The 20133-nt window shown below is 33.2% G+C and overlaps 4 protein-coding genes across 4 annotated transcripts in view; 3 read left to right on the top strand and 1 right to left on the bottom strand.

Annotated features, from left to right (window-relative positions):
* The window catches only part of LOC139429080 (uncharacterized), a 516749-nt gene continuing 496616 nt past the window's right edge, over positions 1-20133 (top strand). The window contains exon 1 of the mRNA XM_071194567.1: positions 1-191. The gene's annotated coding sequence lies outside the window, so the exon portion shown is untranslated. The remainder of the gene's footprint in view (positions 192-20133) is intronic.
* On the top strand, positions 242-4150 carry LOC111417880 (general transcription factor II-I repeat domain-containing protein 2-like). Its single transcript, XM_071194698.1, has 3 exons — positions 242-725; positions 783-1010; positions 4095-4150. Exons 1-3 carry the CDS (start codon positions 242-244, stop codon positions 4148-4150), a joined length of 768 nt encoding a protein of 255 aa, XP_071050799.1.
* LOC111417895 (very long chain fatty acid elongase 7-like) lies at positions 10549-16789 on the bottom strand. Its single transcript, XM_023050301.2, has 5 exons — positions 11759-16789; positions 11452-11642; positions 11156-11396; positions 10871-10935; positions 10549-10817 (listed from the first exon to the last, which is right to left on the bottom strand). Exons 1-5 carry the CDS (start codon positions 11799-11801, stop codon positions 10680-10682), a joined length of 678 nt encoding a protein of 225 aa, XP_022906069.2. The 5' UTR covers positions 11802-16789; the 3' UTR covers positions 10549-10679.
* On the top strand, positions 18321-19583 carry LOC139429193 (piggyBac transposable element-derived protein 4-like). The gene has a single exon (XM_071194697.1). It carries the CDS (start codon positions 18321-18323, stop codon positions 19581-19583), a length of 1263 nt encoding a protein of 420 aa, XP_071050798.1.

Below are 20133 nucleotides of genomic sequence, written 5' to 3'. Positions count from 1 at the left end.
CAGAGATGCAGAGACCGCGGCCCGCCGGTCGGATATGGTGGCCCGCCGACAGCAAAAATAATATTCTCGTACATTCGAAAAATAATAAATATTAAAGTACTTTGTTTCTTTTGATATTGTGAGCGACGTCCATAAAACTTATGAAAATCATTCAAATACCGCGCCAAGGATGGGTAATTTAAGTAGGTACTGTAATTGTTTTTAGGTGCTATGTTAATCCTAGCCAGGATTAGAACACAACATGGACAAGCCAGGACCTAGTAATAAACGTAAGGTTAAAGATGAAAATCGGCAGTTTCAAGAAATTTGGACTGAGATATACTTTTTCGTATGGTCGCATAACAAAGTCGTTTGTTTAATTTGCAAGAATTCTGTTGCGATTGCAAAGGAATATAATGTAAAAAGGCACTATGAAACGCAGCATCCTACTTTTACCAAGTTTACAGGCGAATTAAGAAAGCAAAAAATGTTGTCTTTAAAACGGGAGCTTATTGGTCAGCAAGCTATGTTTATAAAACCCATTCAAGATTCAGAAACAGCTACAGAAGTTAGTTATGAGATTTCTCGAATGATAGCAAAGCGAAGTCGCCCCTTCAATGATGGGGATTTTGTAAAAGAATACATAGAAATTGCCGCTAAGAAAATGTGTCCAGAAGCGGCAAAAAAGTTTGAGAAAATTCAACTGAATCGTATGACTATCCAAAGACGAATTATGTCTTTGTCAGGTAATATTGCGGAACAATCAACTGAAAAAACTAAGATCATTGAATTTTTTTCATTAGCACTCGACGAATCCACTGATATTAGTTCCACAGCTCAACTTCTCATATTCACACGAGGTGTTACTCAAGATTTTGAAGTCTTAGAAGAGTTATTAGGAATGTGTTCATTGAAAGGTCAAACCAAAGGAGTTGATATACTCAATGTACTTTTGGATGAGTGTTCAAAAACTGATTTGGACTTATCAAAATTATCGGGAGTTGCGACTGACGGTGCTCCTTCGATGATTGGTGTCAATTCCGTTCTAGTTACTTTGCTGAAAAAGCATCTGCAAGAAAAAAACATAAACGCTGAAGATCTCATGCAGTTTCACTGCATTATACACCAAGAAGCCCTCTGTTCTAAAAAAATTGAATTTCAAAATGTCATGAAAGTGGTAGTTTCGACTGTAAATTTCATAAAATCACGAGGACTCAACCACAGGCAATTCAAACAATTCCTTGATGACATCGAAAGCGAATATGGAGATTTACTGTATTATACAGAAGTAAGGTGGCTAAGTCGTGGATTGACAATGGAACGATTTCTAAATTTAATAGAAGAAATTGGAATATTTCTGGCGGTAAAGCAAAAGGATGTCCCGGAACTTAACAATCCTGATTGGTTGTGTGATTTGGCTTTTTTAGTTGACATTACAAATCATTTGAATGTCTTGAACACACGGCTTCAAGGCAAAAAGCAACTGATATCCCAGCTCTACGCTCATGTATCATCCTTTCAAAGCAAGCTGACACTTTTCAGATCGCAATTGAATTCTGGAAATTACAATCATTTTCCGAATTATAAAAAAATGGCTAAAAAATTCAACAAAACTGCGATTAATTTCAGTTATGTAGAAAAGCTAGATATTTTGATTCAATCTTTTCAAGACAGATTTTCGGAGTTTAAAAAAGTGAAACCTCTGTTGGACATATTCAGCAATCCTTTCACGATTTCAGTTGAAAATGCGCCAGAGTCAATGCAGTTAGAAATTATCGACATTCAAAACGACCAAGATTTACGCTACAAATTCAACGAAGGAGACTTGCAGAACTTTTACCGCTGCATTGATAAAAATATGTACAAAGAGTTGCGCATAAACGCTCTGAAATGTGCCAGCTTATTTGGTTCTACCTATATATGTGAACAAACTTTTTCAATACTAAATAATAATAAAACAAAAAATCGAAACCGCCTTGCAAATGATAGTTTGGAAGCAGTTTTACGTGTTGCTACAAGTAAATTTGAGCCAAATATAAAAAAGATTGTAAGCACTATGCAGTGCCACGCTTCAAATTAATAAATTCTTTTTCAATTTTAATACATTATTATCAATTCTTTATTGTCTTTAATTACCTATACTTCTGGCGGCCCGCCATCAGTTCATGATTTGCCCGAGTGGCCCCTAGTCTTAATAAGTCTGTGCATCGCTGCTCTAAAGTTTAAATTCCAAAAATTCCAACTTATTAACAAAGTTAAAAGCCTGATGGGCAAGATATAACAAAAGAATTTAAGAATTAATTTTAAAACATGATTTTCATCGTTAAAGAAAAGCCAAAAAAGTTTGAACGTTCCAAAATTAAAGCTGAAAAGATAAATTTATAAGGATTTATGATGGAAGCTCAGAAAAAGTTAACTTACTAATACAAAATTCTGAAACTGTTGAAAAACTAAAAAACTAAAAAATTATTGAGAGTCCATCTGGTGCGTAAGAATATCTATCGAGGACTGAGTGTGAAGAACCGCATGGCGTACGAGTACAGTTTAGCGCATGATCGGGAGATAAGATAAGAAAGGGATCTCAATGAAGTTACAATATTTAAAAAACTTTAAACTATTTAAATATAAACGCGTGGAATTAAATAAACATAGTAAACTGTCTAAAGACATTGTGATCTAGTGTGTCATTGATGAGTTTATCTTCTTTGTTAAGAATGTTAATGTATAATTCTTCATAGAGATCCATCTCTTTGGACATTTTAATGTTTTTCAATAGTTTACAACTAACGAACTTAATGTTATGGTTATATTTACTGATATGTTTATGGACTGCAGAGGTATTTTTGGAAATATGTTCTTTAAATCTGGTGTTGATATTACGTCCTGTTTGGCCGACGTAGGTTCTATCGCAGTCCGGACAATCAATTCTGTAAACACCACTAAGTTCCTCGCTCTTAAATACGTGTTTGTTATTAATTAAACGACTATGAATTTTATTTCGGGATACAAAAGCAGGGGTGATGCCAAATTTCTTAAGATTACGTGAAAGGGGGTTAGTGATCGAGGATTTGTGGTGAGGATAAATAATTTTATTTAGTTGTGAATTATGTACTTTGTAAAAAATGTTTTGGATGTGAGCTAGGGAAAAGTCATTGTTGAAACCAATTTTAATTATTTTTTTAACTTCTGAAACAAGATTAATGTAGTTTAGGGGGACATTATATAAACGATTAAAGAAGAACCTAAAGGCTGCTAATTTGTGTTGATCACATGTAAAGGAGTTCTTTTGAATAATACTATCAGTAGTGGTGGGTTTTCTAAATATGTTGAATTGTAATTTATTTAGGATGACATTGCTGTGTATTTGTAGATCTAAGAAGTTAAGTGTTCGATTACCTTCCAATTCTATTGTAAAGTTTAAGTTATTGACATTATTGAAAATGTTAAAAAGTGCCGATAACTTTGCTGAGTTACCCTCGTAAATAATGAAGATATCATCAACATACCTTGCATAAAATTTGATGTCTCTAATGAAAAGGTTGTATTTGGATGAAAAAAGTTCCTTTTCGAATTCGTTCACAAAGATGTCTGAAAGTATACCAGAGATGTCTCCCATCTCTGGTAAACCCATAGGTAAACCGTTCATCATTTTATAAAACTTATTATTGAATGTGAAAAAATTCTGATTACAAATTATCTCAAGAAGATCAATGAAGCATGAAATTTCTAAAATGTTAAGGTTATTCAAATCTTGTGATTTTATAAGAAGTTTTTTGATAAAATTTAAAGTTTGTGATATAGGAACATTTGAGTAGAGATTTTTTATATCAAAAGAAATTAATTTACAATTTTTATTAAGGTTGAAATCTTTGAGTTTATTAATCAAATCTGAAGAGTTTTTTATGGTGTTAGAAAATAGAGGGTTAAAATAAAGAGGGTTAAAACTAGTAGGAGTATTAATGTTACCTATGATAGGACGGATGCTTTTCTCAGGTTTATGTAGTTTAATGAGACTCTTCAAACAGGGTATGAGAGGGTTCATTTCTATTGAGTTAAAAGAATTGATATTAAATTTTTTCAAGTGGGTCAAATTATTTTTAATGAATTTTTTATAGGTATTATTAAATGTAATCGTAGGGTTTTTATTGATTTCTGTTATGTTGTTATCTAAAAAGAAGTCTGAGGTTTTTCTAATGTACAGTTCCTTATCCAAAATAACAATACCCGCACCCTTGTCTCCAGTAGTAACGATTAAATTATTATTATCAATCTTGGATTTAAATTTAGAAATCTTTTTATTTAAAAGGGCTGAGCGAGGAACAGAGCGTGTTCTACTGTTTTGTTTAACATTATATGACGCCGGCGGGTTGCCGATATCCTCAATCAAGGATCTATTGTCTGAAAAAATCTGTTTAATGGACTGATTGTAGGTTAATTGGGATTCAAGCTTTATGGCAAAATCTACAGGCTTTATATTAGAAGGCAGAGCAAATTTGATACCCAGATTAAGAATTTCAACATCGTCATCATCTAATTTTATATCACTTAGGTTCGTGAAGCGAGGGGCAAATTTAAAGCTATCAATATCTGAGATATCAATATTAATAGTAGGATTGTCAATATTAATTCTATTAATTGTAAAAGTTTGGGTTGAAGTGTCATTCTTATCTTTATTTATATTTTTATTTTTAACTTTATTATTAGGGGAGTCAAACTTATTGAAATTCTTGTTATTACAACCACGGGATTGTTTTAGAAAATTATCTCTATCTTTAACTAACCTATCCAGTTTCCTTAATTTTTTGTTTTGATTTTCCAGGGTCTTGTAATGGATTTCTTCATTAATTTTGTTGTTTAGAGCTTCATATTCGATGTAGTGTAAATGTTTTTGCAGTGCTCTATGAATAAATTTCAAGATGGCTTCTTGCTCGGACAGGATTTTGTATTGGATTTTGATGGTATTTCGGATGAGACGTTGTTCCATTTTTTGTTTATGTCTATTAAATTGTTTCGGGATCTTTAGTTTGAATGAGTTGGGTGTAACATTCAGGTGGATAGCCTTGTGAAGGAAGGCTATCTTATCTACTTAAATATTGTAACTTCATTGAGATCCCGTTCTTATCTTATCTCCCGATCATGCGCTAAACTGTACTCGTACGCCATGCGGTTCTTCACACTCAGTCCTCGATAGATATTCTTACGCACCAGATGGACTCTCAATAATTTTTTAGTTTTTAAACAGTTTCAGAATTTTGTATTAGTAAGTTAACTTTTTCTGAGCTTCTATCATAAATCCTTATAAATTTATCTTTTCAGCTTTAATTTTGGAACGTTCAAACTTTTTTGGCTTTTCTTTAACGATGAAAATCATGTTTTAAAATTAATTCTTAAATTTTTTTGTTATACCTTGCCCATCAGGCTTTTAACTTTGTTAATAAGTTGGAATTTTTGGAATTTAAACTTTAGAGGTTGTTCAATGTGTCGGATTTTCTATACTTTTCCTCGTGGTTCGTGTGAGATGTTAATTGAATTTTACTCTCTGACTAATATCTCGTAATTTGACGGTAACTATTAACATCCTATTATCTAGTTAATTTTAATAATAACAAATAATTTGTACATTTCAGTTGTGCCAGAAGAAGGGAGAAGTTACTCCCGAAACTAGTAGCACTGATCTTAAATATTTTTTAATAAATATATTTTCATCGTTTTTTTCAAATTTTTTCTGTGACATTATTGTCTAACGGAGACGTGGTTGCATTCTGGCATATATTCGGCGGAGGTTTTTCCTGACCCTACAATGTCTTCAGGTGTGATAGGCCCAATGACGCAACCTGTAATGGTCTGGGTAGTGGTGCTCTGACCGCCATTACCTCCGTGTTTTCTTTGACAACTCATGGTGACTGGTTTGTCGGAATTGATGCTGTAAGCATAACAATACGCGGAGCCGGCTCGTTGTTACATATTTATTGTATCTACGTGTATGCCACCTTCAAATAATTCAGTATTGTATTCATTTATTGATCAGGTGTGTGAAGACTTGAACCTACCGGAGATAAAATGGGCCTTAGATCCCAATGTTCGTCATTGTGTCGCTCGGTCGAGAGTAACTTGCGGCAATATACTTACTACATATTAAAGTCAATTGATGATTTTTATCAAGTTGATTCTATTTACACGGACCTCAGTAAGGCTTTCGACCGGGTGGATCATAAACTTTTGCTTACAAAACTTTGACAGTTCGGTATAGATGAATTCTTAATTCCATGGTTTGCCTCATATTTGTGTGGAAGAACTATGTGTCTCGATCGGTGGTTATTTATCTAACATTATAATAATAATAATAATAAATGACTTTATTCAAATAACAATACAGGATTTACAATTATAAGTACCTTGAATAGGCGAAGTTCAGTCGAGGACTGCTTTTCAAATTAACCAACGTAGAGTAAAAAAAAACAAAAAATGTTGAAATTAAATTGTACTGTAACACTAGAATAATTATAATTATAATTATAAAGCTGGTGCGTTGAACGGAAAAACAACAAAATTGAGAAAAAAAAAGAAAGTAATAGTAAAAATAATATTAATAATAATAACTGAAATCAAAAGTTAAGTGCGAAGTGAGTTTAACAGTTCTATAGTAACATAACGATGTAATCACGCTACAACCAATAGAGCCACAAGCAACAGACGCTCACACATGTTCGACCCGGCCACCAAGTAAGAGGTTGCGATACTGTAATTTAAAGCTGTTAACTTTTAAACATTGTTTAAGTGTAATAGGAAGATTATTCCAAACTTTTGTGATTTGGTACGAAAAACATTTAAAAAAATTCATGTACGTGAGTAAGAGGCGTTAAAGTTCCCTTAAACCTAATGTTCAAAGTGTGGACGTCGGATCGGGTCATAATTTTGTTGTACAAGTAGGGTGGTTTCTCTAATCTAATGATTCTAAAGTACAAGCATGCAGAATGTAACACCCTTCGATGTTTCATGTTTAACCACCCCACAACCAATAGCTTATGACCGACACTTTCTCTACGGCGAATACCAAAAATTAATCTTAAGCACGAATTTTGTACTTTCTGAATTTTCCTAGTTGCAACCAATGACAAAAATCGAGAATATATAACATCACAATAATTGAAATGTGACAGTACAAGTGACTTACATAACATCATTTTCATCCTTTTGTTCAAAAGACGTCGGCTATTGTATATTAGTCTTAAATTAACATATGCTCTTTGCGTACATTTGTTAATGTAATCATTAAATTTAAGGTTTTCGTCAATAATCATACCCAGACTCTTTACCAAGTTAGTACAAGATATTTTGATATTGTTTACGGAAACATTCAGGTGGGATAATATTGACTCACGTTTATTTTTAGCTGCAAACAGAATCAATTCTGTTTTTGATGAATTTATCATTAGACTATGCCGCCGAGAGACGGCATTATGATGGCTTATGATCCTACTTAGGTCCTCTGCTATTTAATATTTACATTAATGACGTCTTTGAAGTGATTCATAGTGCACGTGTTTGATGTATGCCGACGACCTAAAATTATTTGCTAGAGTGTCCTCACCTCTGGATTGCTCTTGGTTACAGCGCGATATTTCTGCATTGGTCCGTTACTGCAGCTCAAACTTTATTACGCTTAATCCAGAGAAATGGAATGTTACTCATTTACAAGGAAGTCGAATGTGGTCAAATATGACGGAAAACTGCCACGTTGTTGCATTCGTCGCGAAGGCATGGCGCATGCTTGTATTCATTATGAGAACTACTCAAGATTTCGTGGATGACAATGCTATAAAAACTCTATATTTTGCTTATGTTCGTAGTATTCTGAATTTTTGTAGCTCCGTTTGAAATCCGCAATATCAAACATACATTACGAGAATTGAAAGTATTCAAAAGAAATTCTTTAAGTACCTTTGTCATAAGTCCGCAATTGATTACATGGACTACGAATCCGCATGCTCATCCTTCAATTCTTTATCTCTTCGTCGGCGCCGTCTTTGTAGTGATGCCATAACATATCACAAAATTATCAATGGCAGCTTCAATTCGCCAGCACTTCCTGAAATCATTAATATACGCGTTCCTTCCCGATTTGATTATATATTTTACACCCCCATTCCTCGCACGGCCGTCTTTCAGAATTCTGCTATGCGGAGAATGGCGCACACTTGTGATCATTTTCATCGCAACGCGGGGGTTGATATCTTCAGTAGTTCATGCAGAGAATTTAAACATTTGGTAATTGCATATTCTAAGCTTAAAGCTGATTAATTAATTTAAGTAATTCGTTAATACGGTTCAATTTGCGTATTTTTTTTGGAATGTCTTTTGTTATTATTATAAAGTCAATCATTTTATCTTAATTTTTGTTACCTCAACTAATTCGTTACGCTGTTAATTTAATTTTCGTTTAACATTGTTTTTTGGTGATTTGTTTTTGTATTATTTTGTGGCACAGAGCCTGTGGGTTCGTCCCGTTTCTGTGCCTATAGTGTTAATAAATAAATAAAATAACTGAAGTCTGTCGGACCTTTCTATACCAGACTGCTGCTCCATGTGTGATCATAGGTATAACCACAGTCACATAGAGCCAGTACAATCTTTCAGGGGTAAGACCACAATTCTTTCCACAAAGATTGCGACAAGTCCACAAGGATAGTCTAGCTTTGTGCAAAACTCCCTGTAAATGTCCATTCCATGAAAGGGTTTTTGTTTAGGATTACTCCTAGATATTTGACTTCCTTTGAGAAAAGAATTTCTTCACCTTGGATAATCTGAGTGTTATTGGAATAGTAAATTGCACGATTTCCGTAGTTTATTACTAGTTATCATTTGATCTTCGAGGTGCCTTTCTTATATCGCCATTTCTGATCTTATCCATCTTTGTCACCACCTCAACCCTCCTCAGATATTTCGTCTCACTAGCCCGCAGTTTGCTCTTTTCTCTGTTTATAAGTATCCACTTCTTACATCCAGAGATAACTATTGGTTTATATATTTCTTTGTATGTAACGTTGTTTGTCTCCATCGATATCTCTATTTCCTTAATAAATAGATCATTCATATCATAATGTTTTCATATTTTCTGTAACGTTGTATTTCTATTCCTAGATCACCATTCATTTTCATCAATTCCACTTCTCCATCACCATAACTTTTGATTTGTTTTTATTCATCTTTCTTTCCAAATTCTTTCAGTGTAAAATTGTCTAGTTTGTCTTGTAATTAATATTATCGTCACAATTTCCTCAAATTTCTTGTTAACATCTTCATTTCGGAGTTATTTATAGATCCTCCTATTTCGTATCTTCTTCTATTCTTTATGTCTAGTAGTGCAATTTGCATATTTGCAGATATCTCTATATTTAAAGAACGTATTTGTTCTAAACGTAATCATCTGCCATTATTATTTCTTGTTTTTCCTCCAAATTTTGTTTTGTATTCTAATATAATCAACATTACAACGTGGTAATTTCAGGACAGAGATCACTTCTACTACGACTAACATCAACTTCGGCTTCTAACACGCTCAATGTTTCTTGCACAGAGAAGCATTTGTTGGTACACTTACCAATCTTAAATTTATCGATACGGAATCTGTGCAATCGCGCGGCCAGCAGAAAACCTGGATTTGAGTCTTTCTTCAAATTATATCTCTTCTTAAATGTATAAGGTATCTCTTCCTTCTCGTTTCATTTATATTACAATCTGATCATTAGTCTGATCAATGAATAATACTGTCACTATATTCTTCTTTTGTATTAATACAAATTACACCATCTGAAAGGATTTAATCCTCTTGAGTGTTCTGATTTGGTTCGCATTGTCGAGGATTTAGTAGATGGCTTCGGCATTAATGTGATGATGCAGTCGTTGTTTCTGACTCTTGGCGAATATAATAATGGCCTTCAGCAGTATCATTGGTATATAGTAGATGTAGGACTGACCCTAGTACACTGCTTTGTAGTACTCTTGCGGTAATGGCTTTATAAATATTAATCGGAATTTGATATTAACGTGTGTAACGTATAAATGAAACAACCAGAAGGTGGGATATTACCATTACACGTTAAAGGACAGGAATAACATAAAGGAAAAATTAGCAACGCCGGGACTCGAACCGAGGTCTCCCGTTTGCCGGACGGTTGCACTTACCTCTATGTTACGCCACAAGGTGTAAGGAAATTATCAGACAAGGATTCCTTTCAACCTGTACATTTCTGGACCGAATTAATGTCATTCACATGCACAATTAAAGGACCAACGTCACAAGGTTTAATTCCGGGAAAAGTCGGTAGAGCCGAATTAATAAATATTAATCGGAATTTGATATTAACGTGTGTAACATATAAATTAAACAACCAGAAGGTGGGATATTACCATCCTTTCTGTTATTCCTGTCCTTTAACGTGTAATGGTAATGCTGCTATATATATACAATGCTATCAGACAAAATGACAAGTCGAAAGCTGACAAACTATGTGTCGATATGATACTGATTCCAGCGCCATGATTACAAGCGAAGAAATTATACAACAATTACATCAATTTTTTATTCCATAACATTTGAAGTCCATACAACGTTAATGAAAATTATACTATATTAACTACTCTTGACCTCACAAACTTTCTTACTTGATTCGTTGATTGAATCGATCGGCTTTTTTGTGTTATAAGCCTTGACATAGAACGATGAAAACATGTATATAAAAATTAAACTTTCCACAATTTGAAGTACATGCATTATTTTTGGAAAATTCCCTGGGTAAAGCTTGTAGATTGTATATCAATATTATTACAAATTGAACCTGAAATGTGTTATTAGAAGAATATTTCAGTAAAAGCAGTAGACATATAGTACCAATTGTAATTGCGTAATTTGCTTCTTCCATGTTAAATACTTTTTAAACTTGGGTCCTAATCCAGCTAATAAATAATATGTGTACATTACTATGTGTACAAATGAGTTAACTAATACAAGAAATCCTATCTGACCGCCTAATATCAATAGAATTGAAGGGTTTCTTTCAAAAACGACACATGGACACAAAACATTTATGGACATGTGTCGTTTTTGAAATAAACCCTTCAATTATTATTATTATTATAATAATTTAAGCCAAATTCTGTTACAATACAAATTTACCTGCCATGTATTTAAGTATAACCCAACAAATAACAACCATAATAGTGTGATGATATAAATGTAATGTTGTAATTTGTGAATATTTTTTCCGTAGCACAAAGAAGACAGTATCTAGAAGTTCAGATATTTTTGATAAAAAATATATATGACCTATAAACATTAAATGTGTATTCTTTGGATTTACTGAATAATCTACAGGAGTGCATCTCAAGTCGTACACGTATAACCACATCATGAGAGCCTAACAAAAAGAATACATTTTTTAATATATTTATTATTTATGGTAACATACTTACCTCTTTAAAAAAGATTGCACTTAAAATAATTTGAATTAAATTGTAAACTACTAATGTTTTTCTTAATTGAAATGGTTTTCTATCCTTCATAAAATGAGGACCGACCTTTAAGCAAAACCATAGATAAAGTGCTAGTATTGCAAGCACTTTAAATGGTGACGTCATAAGCAAAAAATCGTTAGATCTCGGATCTAAAACAGAATGTGATTTAAATGCTAAGTAATTAATAATTAAATGTTGAAAATTTAAAAATGAAGTAATTTAAAAAAGTAATTTAAGAAAATAATTCAATAAGCTTTTTCATTACCTGCCAGTTCATAATTATATTTGTTGTATATTTCAAGAAACATTTTTGAATTTCTTTCTTAAAACTATGAATGGAGCAATATACCGTATTTTCTCGAATCTTATCCGCACTCGAATCTAATCCGCACCTCGATTTTAAAAATGCAATGATGGTAAAAAAAGTTGGTTTTCCAATGTAATCCACATCCGATTGTAATCCGCATTTGATTTTAGAGCATACAAAATTTGTAAAAAGGGTGCGGATTAGATTCGAGAAAATACGGTAGTATATAAAATAAGACAGATCGCAGCAATTCATTACCTATATATTTACTTTTTCGCATAATATAGGTCAACAGATCATTCGTGCGCATAGCGTTTTTGATTTTCTGTATAGTCATTTTCCACATCGTATCAATATTTATGGCATTCATCCATATTCTAGCATTAGAAGTTGGAACCACAGAAGATTTTATTTAGTATTATAAATCAAAACGTCGTAGTAAACATCTTCCAAATCATGGAATCACGAAAAATCAATGCACTATATTTATTACGTAAATCTATACATTATTTATAAAATATAAGCAAAAAGAATTTTTTAATTTTATATTTTACTAATTTTTGTAAATGAACAGATTTATATTTAGCATATTAGATGTGTCCCAAGTGTACCAAGTAGTTTTGTTTACCCACTTCAAAGTTGAGCAAAAAATTACTTTTTTCCAATATTTTCAAAACGCCTCCCAGGACTTATAAATAGTTTAAATTGGTACATAGTTTTTATTGAATGATGACTAAAAAGTGATAACTAGAGCTCGGATTTTTATGCAGTCAAATTATAGGAAATATGCGCATAATTATGCAAGCTTTTTATTCAAAATATGCTAAAAATATGCTTTCTTATAGTTGTTATCAATCTATTTCTGTCATATTTTTGTATATGTTTTTTTATGCACTTTTCACATGGTGTTCTATTTGGGACTTCCTCTCACATGTTATCTTAAAAAAGAATAATTAAAAAAGTTAGCCATAGATACTCTAACAGATTAAAAATTTAATTCTGAGACATCAAATTTAATATAGTTTTAATTTAACAGTTTTCCATTTTTTTTATTCCTAATGTAAAAGTCTATGAGAAATACAATTTCGGAACAAACCATTGGCAAGTCTCTGAAAACTCTAATTTTTAACTTAAATCTTTGGCTAAAACGCTACGACATAATTTTTAAAAAAATGCTTACAACTTTGGCACAAGTTTTACAAAATAATTCCTCATTACTTAAATCACTTTAGGCATTGTTGTTATAGATTGGTAGATTAATGTTCACTCACACTGAACACAGCCACAGTAACTATGGTTGCGGATTTCCTTAAACTTAAACTCAACAGCGCTGGGGATTTCCCGCATGTTTCTGTGAATCGTTGTAAACAAGAAACCAACACGCAATCAAACAGGATATTTTTGATATTGTGCTTTAAACTAAAAGGTATGTTCGCATATTTAAAAATGACGCAGTCATTATATTTATTTTATTAAGCAACAAGAAACAAATCTAGTAAAATGACAAAATATGCAGTAAAAGGCCAATTTATGCAACAATCAAAAAAATTGTAAAAATATGCAAAATATGCAACTTTTTATTGTACCATCTGCCATATTTTTATGTAATTCGTCCAGAAACCAATTTTGAAAAAAATATTCCAGAATATAAAGAAGATGCATTTTGCATAAAATCCGAGCCCTAGTGATAACGAATGCAGACTAGCAACTAATATTAGGAACGAACAGATAAAATATGAAGAAATATGTAGACAGATGAAGAGAAAGTATGAAGACAACCGGATACTTCAAATGGAAGAAAACATTAAACGAAACAATATTAGAGATGTGTACAAATATCTTAAGTCATGGTTTATCAACCAGCGATCTGGAAGATATCAAGAACACATGTAACGTTCACTTTCAAGAACTTTTAAATCTCAGAACGCGAGAGCAAACAACACAAATTGTGGAAGGAAGTGAAACTGAAGAGGAGGCTACAGCACCACCAACGATTAGATTAAGAGTCACAATCGAAGCCCTACGAAATAAGAAGGCCCAGGAATGAAATTTTGAACACGCAGGTGAAGAGCTGGTTTCCTGTTTCCACTTACTAATCACGAAGATATGGAAAGAAGAAAAGATTTTCAGAAGAGAGAATGGATAAAATTAGTCTCTCATATATTTCTTTACATCTGCCTCTGCCAGTTTACGTCATAAGTGCTTAGTCAGTCAAAGAACAAACAGTACATCCGATCAGTTTATTTGTCAGGCAAGCCTATTTTACATATACCGACTTCCACAAAAATTGCAACACCTAGAATTTATTGAACGATATTTTATTTTTTTATTTAATATTATTATAAATTTTCGGCAACGATGTCTTTCATTAGAACAAACAAACGATTAAAATTTGTAAACAAAAGAACAAAAACTAAAAATAAAGTAAAATACTTTTATCTTTCTGTACTTTTATTAAAATGGATGTAATGTTATAAATTCTACCGGTTTCGGTCCTTTTATAAAACCATCTTGTTCGTTAGTTTAGACTTGATACGCAATTCTACTATTAACAATAACATAGACACTTTTCAATAAAACGCTTTATAGAAATTTCAAGATGCAAATTGTCACGAGAGCTTTAAAATTAAATTGACGTAAGTGTATTAGAATTTAATATTTAATCTAAAAGACAATTATCAACATTTCAATGAATACAATTTTATATTGATTTTTAACATTTTTAAGTATAGTAGTTGTTATTTTGTAATAGGAGATTTGAAGGTTCCTGAAGATGGTTTTATAAAAGGACCGAAACCGGTAGAATTTATAACATTACATCCATTTTAATAAAAGTACAGAAAGATAATAGTTATTTATATTACAAGTGGGCTAGAAACATAATTACAGTACGAGCGTGGAGAATTGCACGACGAGGTCGTAGTCGAACCTCCTCGTGCAATCACACGAGTACTGTAATTATGCTCTAGCCCACGTGTGATATACAGCATTTTATCTACGACTGCTAGAAATTACTAAAAAATCAATTTCTTTAGAAAAACCTATTTGACATTTATAAAAATATTTTGAAATGATTGGCGACAATTTTGAATTGTCAGTTTCAACAACATGTTTACTCATCTGGAATAAGTGTTTTGAAATGTAAAAACATAACAATTAATGTTTATAATAAACAGTATTGTTTCTCTGTAAGTTGATAGCACTTTTTCTTTTGTATTGTTGCTCGTTTCAATAAATTAAGTCTGTTCTGATTAGGCTAAAAATGCGTTACGTAATGAAACCAGTGCGGTAATGAACTTCATTACGTAACTCAAATCACCTCAAATGAGTGCGGTAATGATGACTTATCCAAGCAGTAGTAGATAAAAGTATTTTACTTTATTTAAAATAAAATGGAAAGAAATAATGGTTACAGCAATACAAACTAAAAAGTTTTTTTCAATAATGAGTTGCTCCGCCACGATAGCTGCCTGTGGTATATCAACCCAAGCTTCTTCAATCCGTAGCTGGAGATCGGGTAAGTTATCTGGAGGGTGTGGTAAATTACCCAGTCGCCTACCGATCTCATCCTATATATGTTCAATGGGCGATAAATCAGGCGATCGAGCAGGCCATGGGAGGACGCCAATGTTAGCTTCTTCCAAAAAAAGTGTTGTAGCCCTTGCCGTATGAGGCCACGCATTATCCTGTTGGAAAATGGGATTTTCAAACTCCTGAAAATATGGAAGCGCAACGGGTTCTAGCACATTGGCAATATAATGAGCGGCGTTAAAGTTGCCATCAATGAAGACCAAGGGTGACCTGCTACAGGAGGTCCTAACGAAGACCTACCGATCTTATCCGGCGATAAACAGATGACATTGACATTCTGGGTCCTACACCTCTCATCCAATCATTTGCAATCGATCGAGTTATTGAAAATTTGTCTCTTGTGGCCAAAAGTCTTAAGCGACGTTCTTCGCGATCTCTAGTCCTGCGGGGACGTCCAGAACCAGGGCGACGTTGGTTCTGGACGACATCTCAATACCGTTGTAACATTTCGGTTTACATAACGAGCAATTTCTCTTAGCGAAAGTCTAGCCTCTCTCATGCCAATAATACGGCCACGTTCAAAATCGGTCAATTGGGAAAAATGTTGATGTTCAATGACTCGTGGCATTGTTCCCAAGTTCAGAACGAAATTGTGAACAATAATTTGCAAAATTGACAGTAGATTACACACTGATTCTTCAAATTTATTGTCACTAAGTGCAAAGAAAAAGGCAAAAAAAGAACCAAACTACTAGATAGATTTTATTCAAATTTTAATCGTTTGTTTGTTCTAATGAAGGACATGGTTGACGAAAATTTCAATAAAATCGTTCAACAAATTCTAGGTGTTGCAATTTTTATGGAAGTTAGTATATTTTAAAGTGAAGATGATTCCATTCGTAAGGGATTTGAGCAACATGAGTTGATTAATTTGGTACGAGATTTAGGGCTATCCAAAATAGCTTCAGAGCTTTTAGCATCAAGATTGCACGAGAAAAACTTGCTTGAAAAGGGGCCTAAAATATCGTACACTTTTACAGTTTTAATTTTCATTTATGTCATTGACTGCAATTTTGCCCCTTTCTTTACCCTTTTATGTTGTTATTTCTGCATTTACTTACGTACTTACGTTGTCGTCTTGGTCTCTGCGTGTAAGCAACAAATCGTATATTGGTACTGCTACGACGGTGTCGATTTCAACTCTCTTTCTAGCTCTTCTCTTTTTCATCTTTCATTAGTCTCACTGATTAGTTTTACAGAAGCTGATGCCAATTTGATGATTGAATCAGTTAACATTATAGAAATGATATTTTCTGTTATTTATTGAAACTTTAGAAAGTATTAGCCACATAAATTAAAAAGTATTACATTTATATGCTATATTTTTATTTTATTTTACATATAATATTTATAAATATTTATATTTATTAAAATTTATTTACCTATACATTTTTACAATGCATTAATTAATTTTTTTTTCACTTAAACTTTTATTATTTAATTCTCCATTTGTATTCCTTCGACCCTTTGTCTTATTACTATTGTGGTAAGTTTTGGTATAAAACTTTGAAAAGAGGTATATAAATAAAAAACCCTCAATTATCCCTAGCACATTCAAGAATTTTGGGTAATCACATTTTCTAGGTAAAGCTTGAAGGTTATGAATTAAAATAATTACAAATTGCACCTAAAAGAACTCTTTTATAATAATGTTTATGTTTTAAAATAATGCATACCAATTGTAACTGGGTAATATGCTTTTTCCAGGATAGATACTTTTGAAATTTTGGCCCTAGGCCTGCCAATAAATAGTACGTGTACATTATAACGTGTACAAACGAATTAATTAAAGGCGTAAAAGTTGAATGTCCACCTGATAAATATTAGTTTTATTAGTTTGAAATGAATATGAGTATTATTGAGGTTGGCGTATTTATTTTAATGAGATATAATCACAAAATTAAGTTATTTCTCCAAAAATTTGCAACACCGATCATGTGAATTAAGACTATTCGTAACATGATAATGAGTGTACAACAGTATTCTACATTTTTCCAATTTTTTATTTTTTACATTATAATGATTATACATTGTTTCCCAAAACTCAAATTTCACCGTGCAGTCCAATGCTCTTAACGAACCTTGCTCGGTGAAAGGTCATTCAGATCCTTTGGGGAGATAAACTGAGACCCAAAAATCGAGAATCTGATACGGTTAACAGCAGAGCAGTTGCATAAAACATGCTCAACCGGCTCCGCTTTCTTCGCACATAGTCGGCATTCAACATCGTCGGCTAAACCCAACAAGTTGAGGTGTGCTTTTAATCGGCAGTGCCCAGTAAAGACACCCATTAGAACTTTTATGCTACTACGAGTAAGTCCTAAAAGATTTCCGAGTTTGACAGTGGCGATGTTAATAAACACCTTAGCATGTCCCATTCCAGGAAAACTGGTCCACAGTAGGCGAAGTCTCTCTTCAGCCCACAGTCCAATTCTATGTTTGGCAATCGCAAATAATACACCAATTACTGGTTCTGGTCCCACAAATGCTTTAGCGTTGCCCTCTCGTGCTAGCTCATCTACCGCTTCATTGTCAGCAACCCCAGAATGACCTGGGACCAAGATCAGAGAAACTCTGTTATCACAACTCAGTGTGTTTAATGTTCTCTTGCAGTCATTAACCCATTGATTAGTACGAACGCACCGGTACGTTCTCGGCCGATTGCACTTTCAGAGTATGAACGTACCGGTACGTTTTCGGCCGATTGCACTTTCAGAGTATAAATAACTTCGTTTAGGTGAATATAAAGTATCGTTTGGCGCTCATGGCTCATCAGATGTGAATTCCACTTATGTGTTTACGAGAAAAATGGAATAAGTTTATTGTATTGTGTAAACGGCAGCAGTAAATAGCAGCAAAAACGCAAAAAGCAATTTATTGAATAATTTGCGATTCGAGAATTTACTCGATGAAAAAAAATCTTCCATCAATGTCGGGTTTGGAAACAAAACGGCGCAAAAAGAGCGTAAAAATTGCGACAAGTGTCGAATCGGACTTATTCGAAAATGAACTAGAAATTACAAGTAATAGTGACTCAAGTGATGTTGAATGGGTCTTATCCGAAAGTGAACAACAAATTGCAAGCAATAGTGACTCAAGTGATGTTGCATGGGTCTTATCCCAAAATGAACAAGAAATTGCAAGCAATAGTGACTCAAGTGATGTTGAAGAGAATCCGATAATTCAAAATATAACTGACTTTCTTTGGGAAAATAAGAGTGCTGATTATGAACCAACCTTCTTTCCATTACTAACAAACAGTGGAATATGTGACGGAATTTTAGAAGAAAATCCAACAGAGTATGATTGTTTTGTTGCCAGTATACAACCAAAATTTATAACTCATATTACATCAAAGACAAATAATTTTCATACATTCATTGTAAATACAAAGACATCAGAAGAGAATAGTAAAATACACAAATGGGTTACTACAGATAATGAAGTCTATGTTTTTCTTGCCATTACAATGCTTTTCACTCATATGAATAAAAATGAATGGAAAGATTATTGGAGTACAGATTTGCTCATTGGAACCCCTATTTTTGGAAAGATAATGTCCCAAGATAGATTTTCTTTACTGTTGAGAATGCTTCACTTCTCTGACAATAACGAACTACATGTAGGGGATAAACTGCAGAAAATAAGACCTATTATTGAGTTGCTACGAAGTCGTTTCAAAGCATCTATGAAACCTTTTAAAGATTTGTGCATCGACGAAAGTATTGTACCTTGGAAAGGTCGACTAAGTTTCAAACAATACATACCCTCGAAGAGACACAGATTTGGGATAAAACTTTTTGTTTTATGTGACGTGGAGACTGGTTTCATTCTTGATTTCATTGTTTATACTGGTTCTTCTACGGAAATAAATAATATTGCAGGTTTAGGCATTTCTGGCTCTATAACTACAACATTACTCGAGCCACATTTAGACAAGGGTCATACAATTTATTATGATAATTGGTACTCAAGTCCTCATCTAAGTAGCTATTTACTTATGAGAAATACAGGGTCTTGTGGAACAATAAAGTACAATAGGAAGGGTATGCCTAAAAATTTCCCCAATAAAATGAAGAAGGGCGAAATTGAAATGAGAAACACAAAAAAAATGATGGTGATAAAATGGCACGATAAAAGAGACATACTGACAACCGTCCATAAAAATGAAATAAAAGACACGGGAAAATAGATTTCAATATCGGTAAATCTATTGTAAAACCAAGCTGTATAGTTGATTACAACTTGAAAATGGGAGCTGTAGACAAAGCAGATATGGTTATAAGTTTTTCATTGACGGCCAGAAAATTCATAAAATGGCACAAAAAATTGTTTATGCATTTGATGGATTTAGCCGATTTGAATGCATATATCTTATTCCAAATGAGAACAGGAACGAAGCCCCACCTAGCGAAGTTTAGACTTGAGCTGGTGAGGCAAATTTTTGAAAAGCATGCTACCGAAAGAAAAGATCGTAGAGGCGGAAGACCTTCCATTGGTGACAAACCACTTCGGTTGAAGGAAAGACATTTTCCCGTACCAGTCCCACAAACTGAAAAAAAGGGATCGAGGACACAAAGACAATGCCATGTTTGTAAACACACCACCACACGAGAGAAGAAAAGATCCAGCACAAGATTTATGTGCCAAGAATGTGGCGTTGGTTTATGCGTTCATCGTTGTTTTGCCGAATATCATACCATAAGAAGGTTTTAAAATAAAGTTTTGTTAGTTCTGAGTTG

The sequence above is a fragment of the Onthophagus taurus genome, chromosome 2, assembly GCF_036711975.1.
Source record: "Onthophagus taurus isolate NC chromosome 2, IU_Otau_3.0, whole genome shotgun sequence".
Lineage (NCBI taxonomy): Eukaryota > Metazoa > Arthropoda > Insecta > Coleoptera > Scarabaeidae > Onthophagus > Onthophagus taurus.
The sequence above is the reverse complement of the archived record's forward strand: the minus strand, read 5'-3'. Positions and strand labels throughout refer to the sequence as shown.

Excerpts from the sequence above, each read along its gene's own strand:
- LOC111417895 (XM_023050301.2), bottom strand. The coding sequence starts at position 11,801 with ATGTTTCTTGAAATATACAACAAATATAATTATGAACTGGCAG. Across the intron at positions 11,397-11,451 it reads GTGCAATCTTTTTTAAAGAG|GCTCTCATGATGTGGTTATA; the intron begins GTAAGTATGTTA and ends TCTTTTTGTTAG. Across the intron at positions 10,818-10,870 it reads AAATTACGCAATTACAATTG|GTTCAATTTGTAATAATATT; the intron begins GTACTATATGTC and ends AACACATTTCAG.
- LOC139429193 (XM_071194697.1), top strand. The coding sequence starts at position 18,321 with ATGTCGGGTTTGGAAACAAAACGGCGCAAAAAGAGCGTAAAAATTGCG.
- LOC111417880 (XM_071194698.1), top strand. The coding sequence starts at position 242 with ATGGACAAGCCAGGACCTAGTAATAAACGTAAGGTTAAAGATGAAAAT. Across the intron at positions 726-782 it reads ACGAATTATGTCTTTGTCAG|CACTCGACGAATCCACTGAT; the intron begins GTAATATTGCGG and ends TTTTTTCATTAG. Across the intron at positions 1,011-4,094 it reads CGGTGCTCCTTCGATGATTG|GTATTATTAAATGTAATCGT; the intron begins GTGTCAATTCCG and ends AATTTTTTATAG.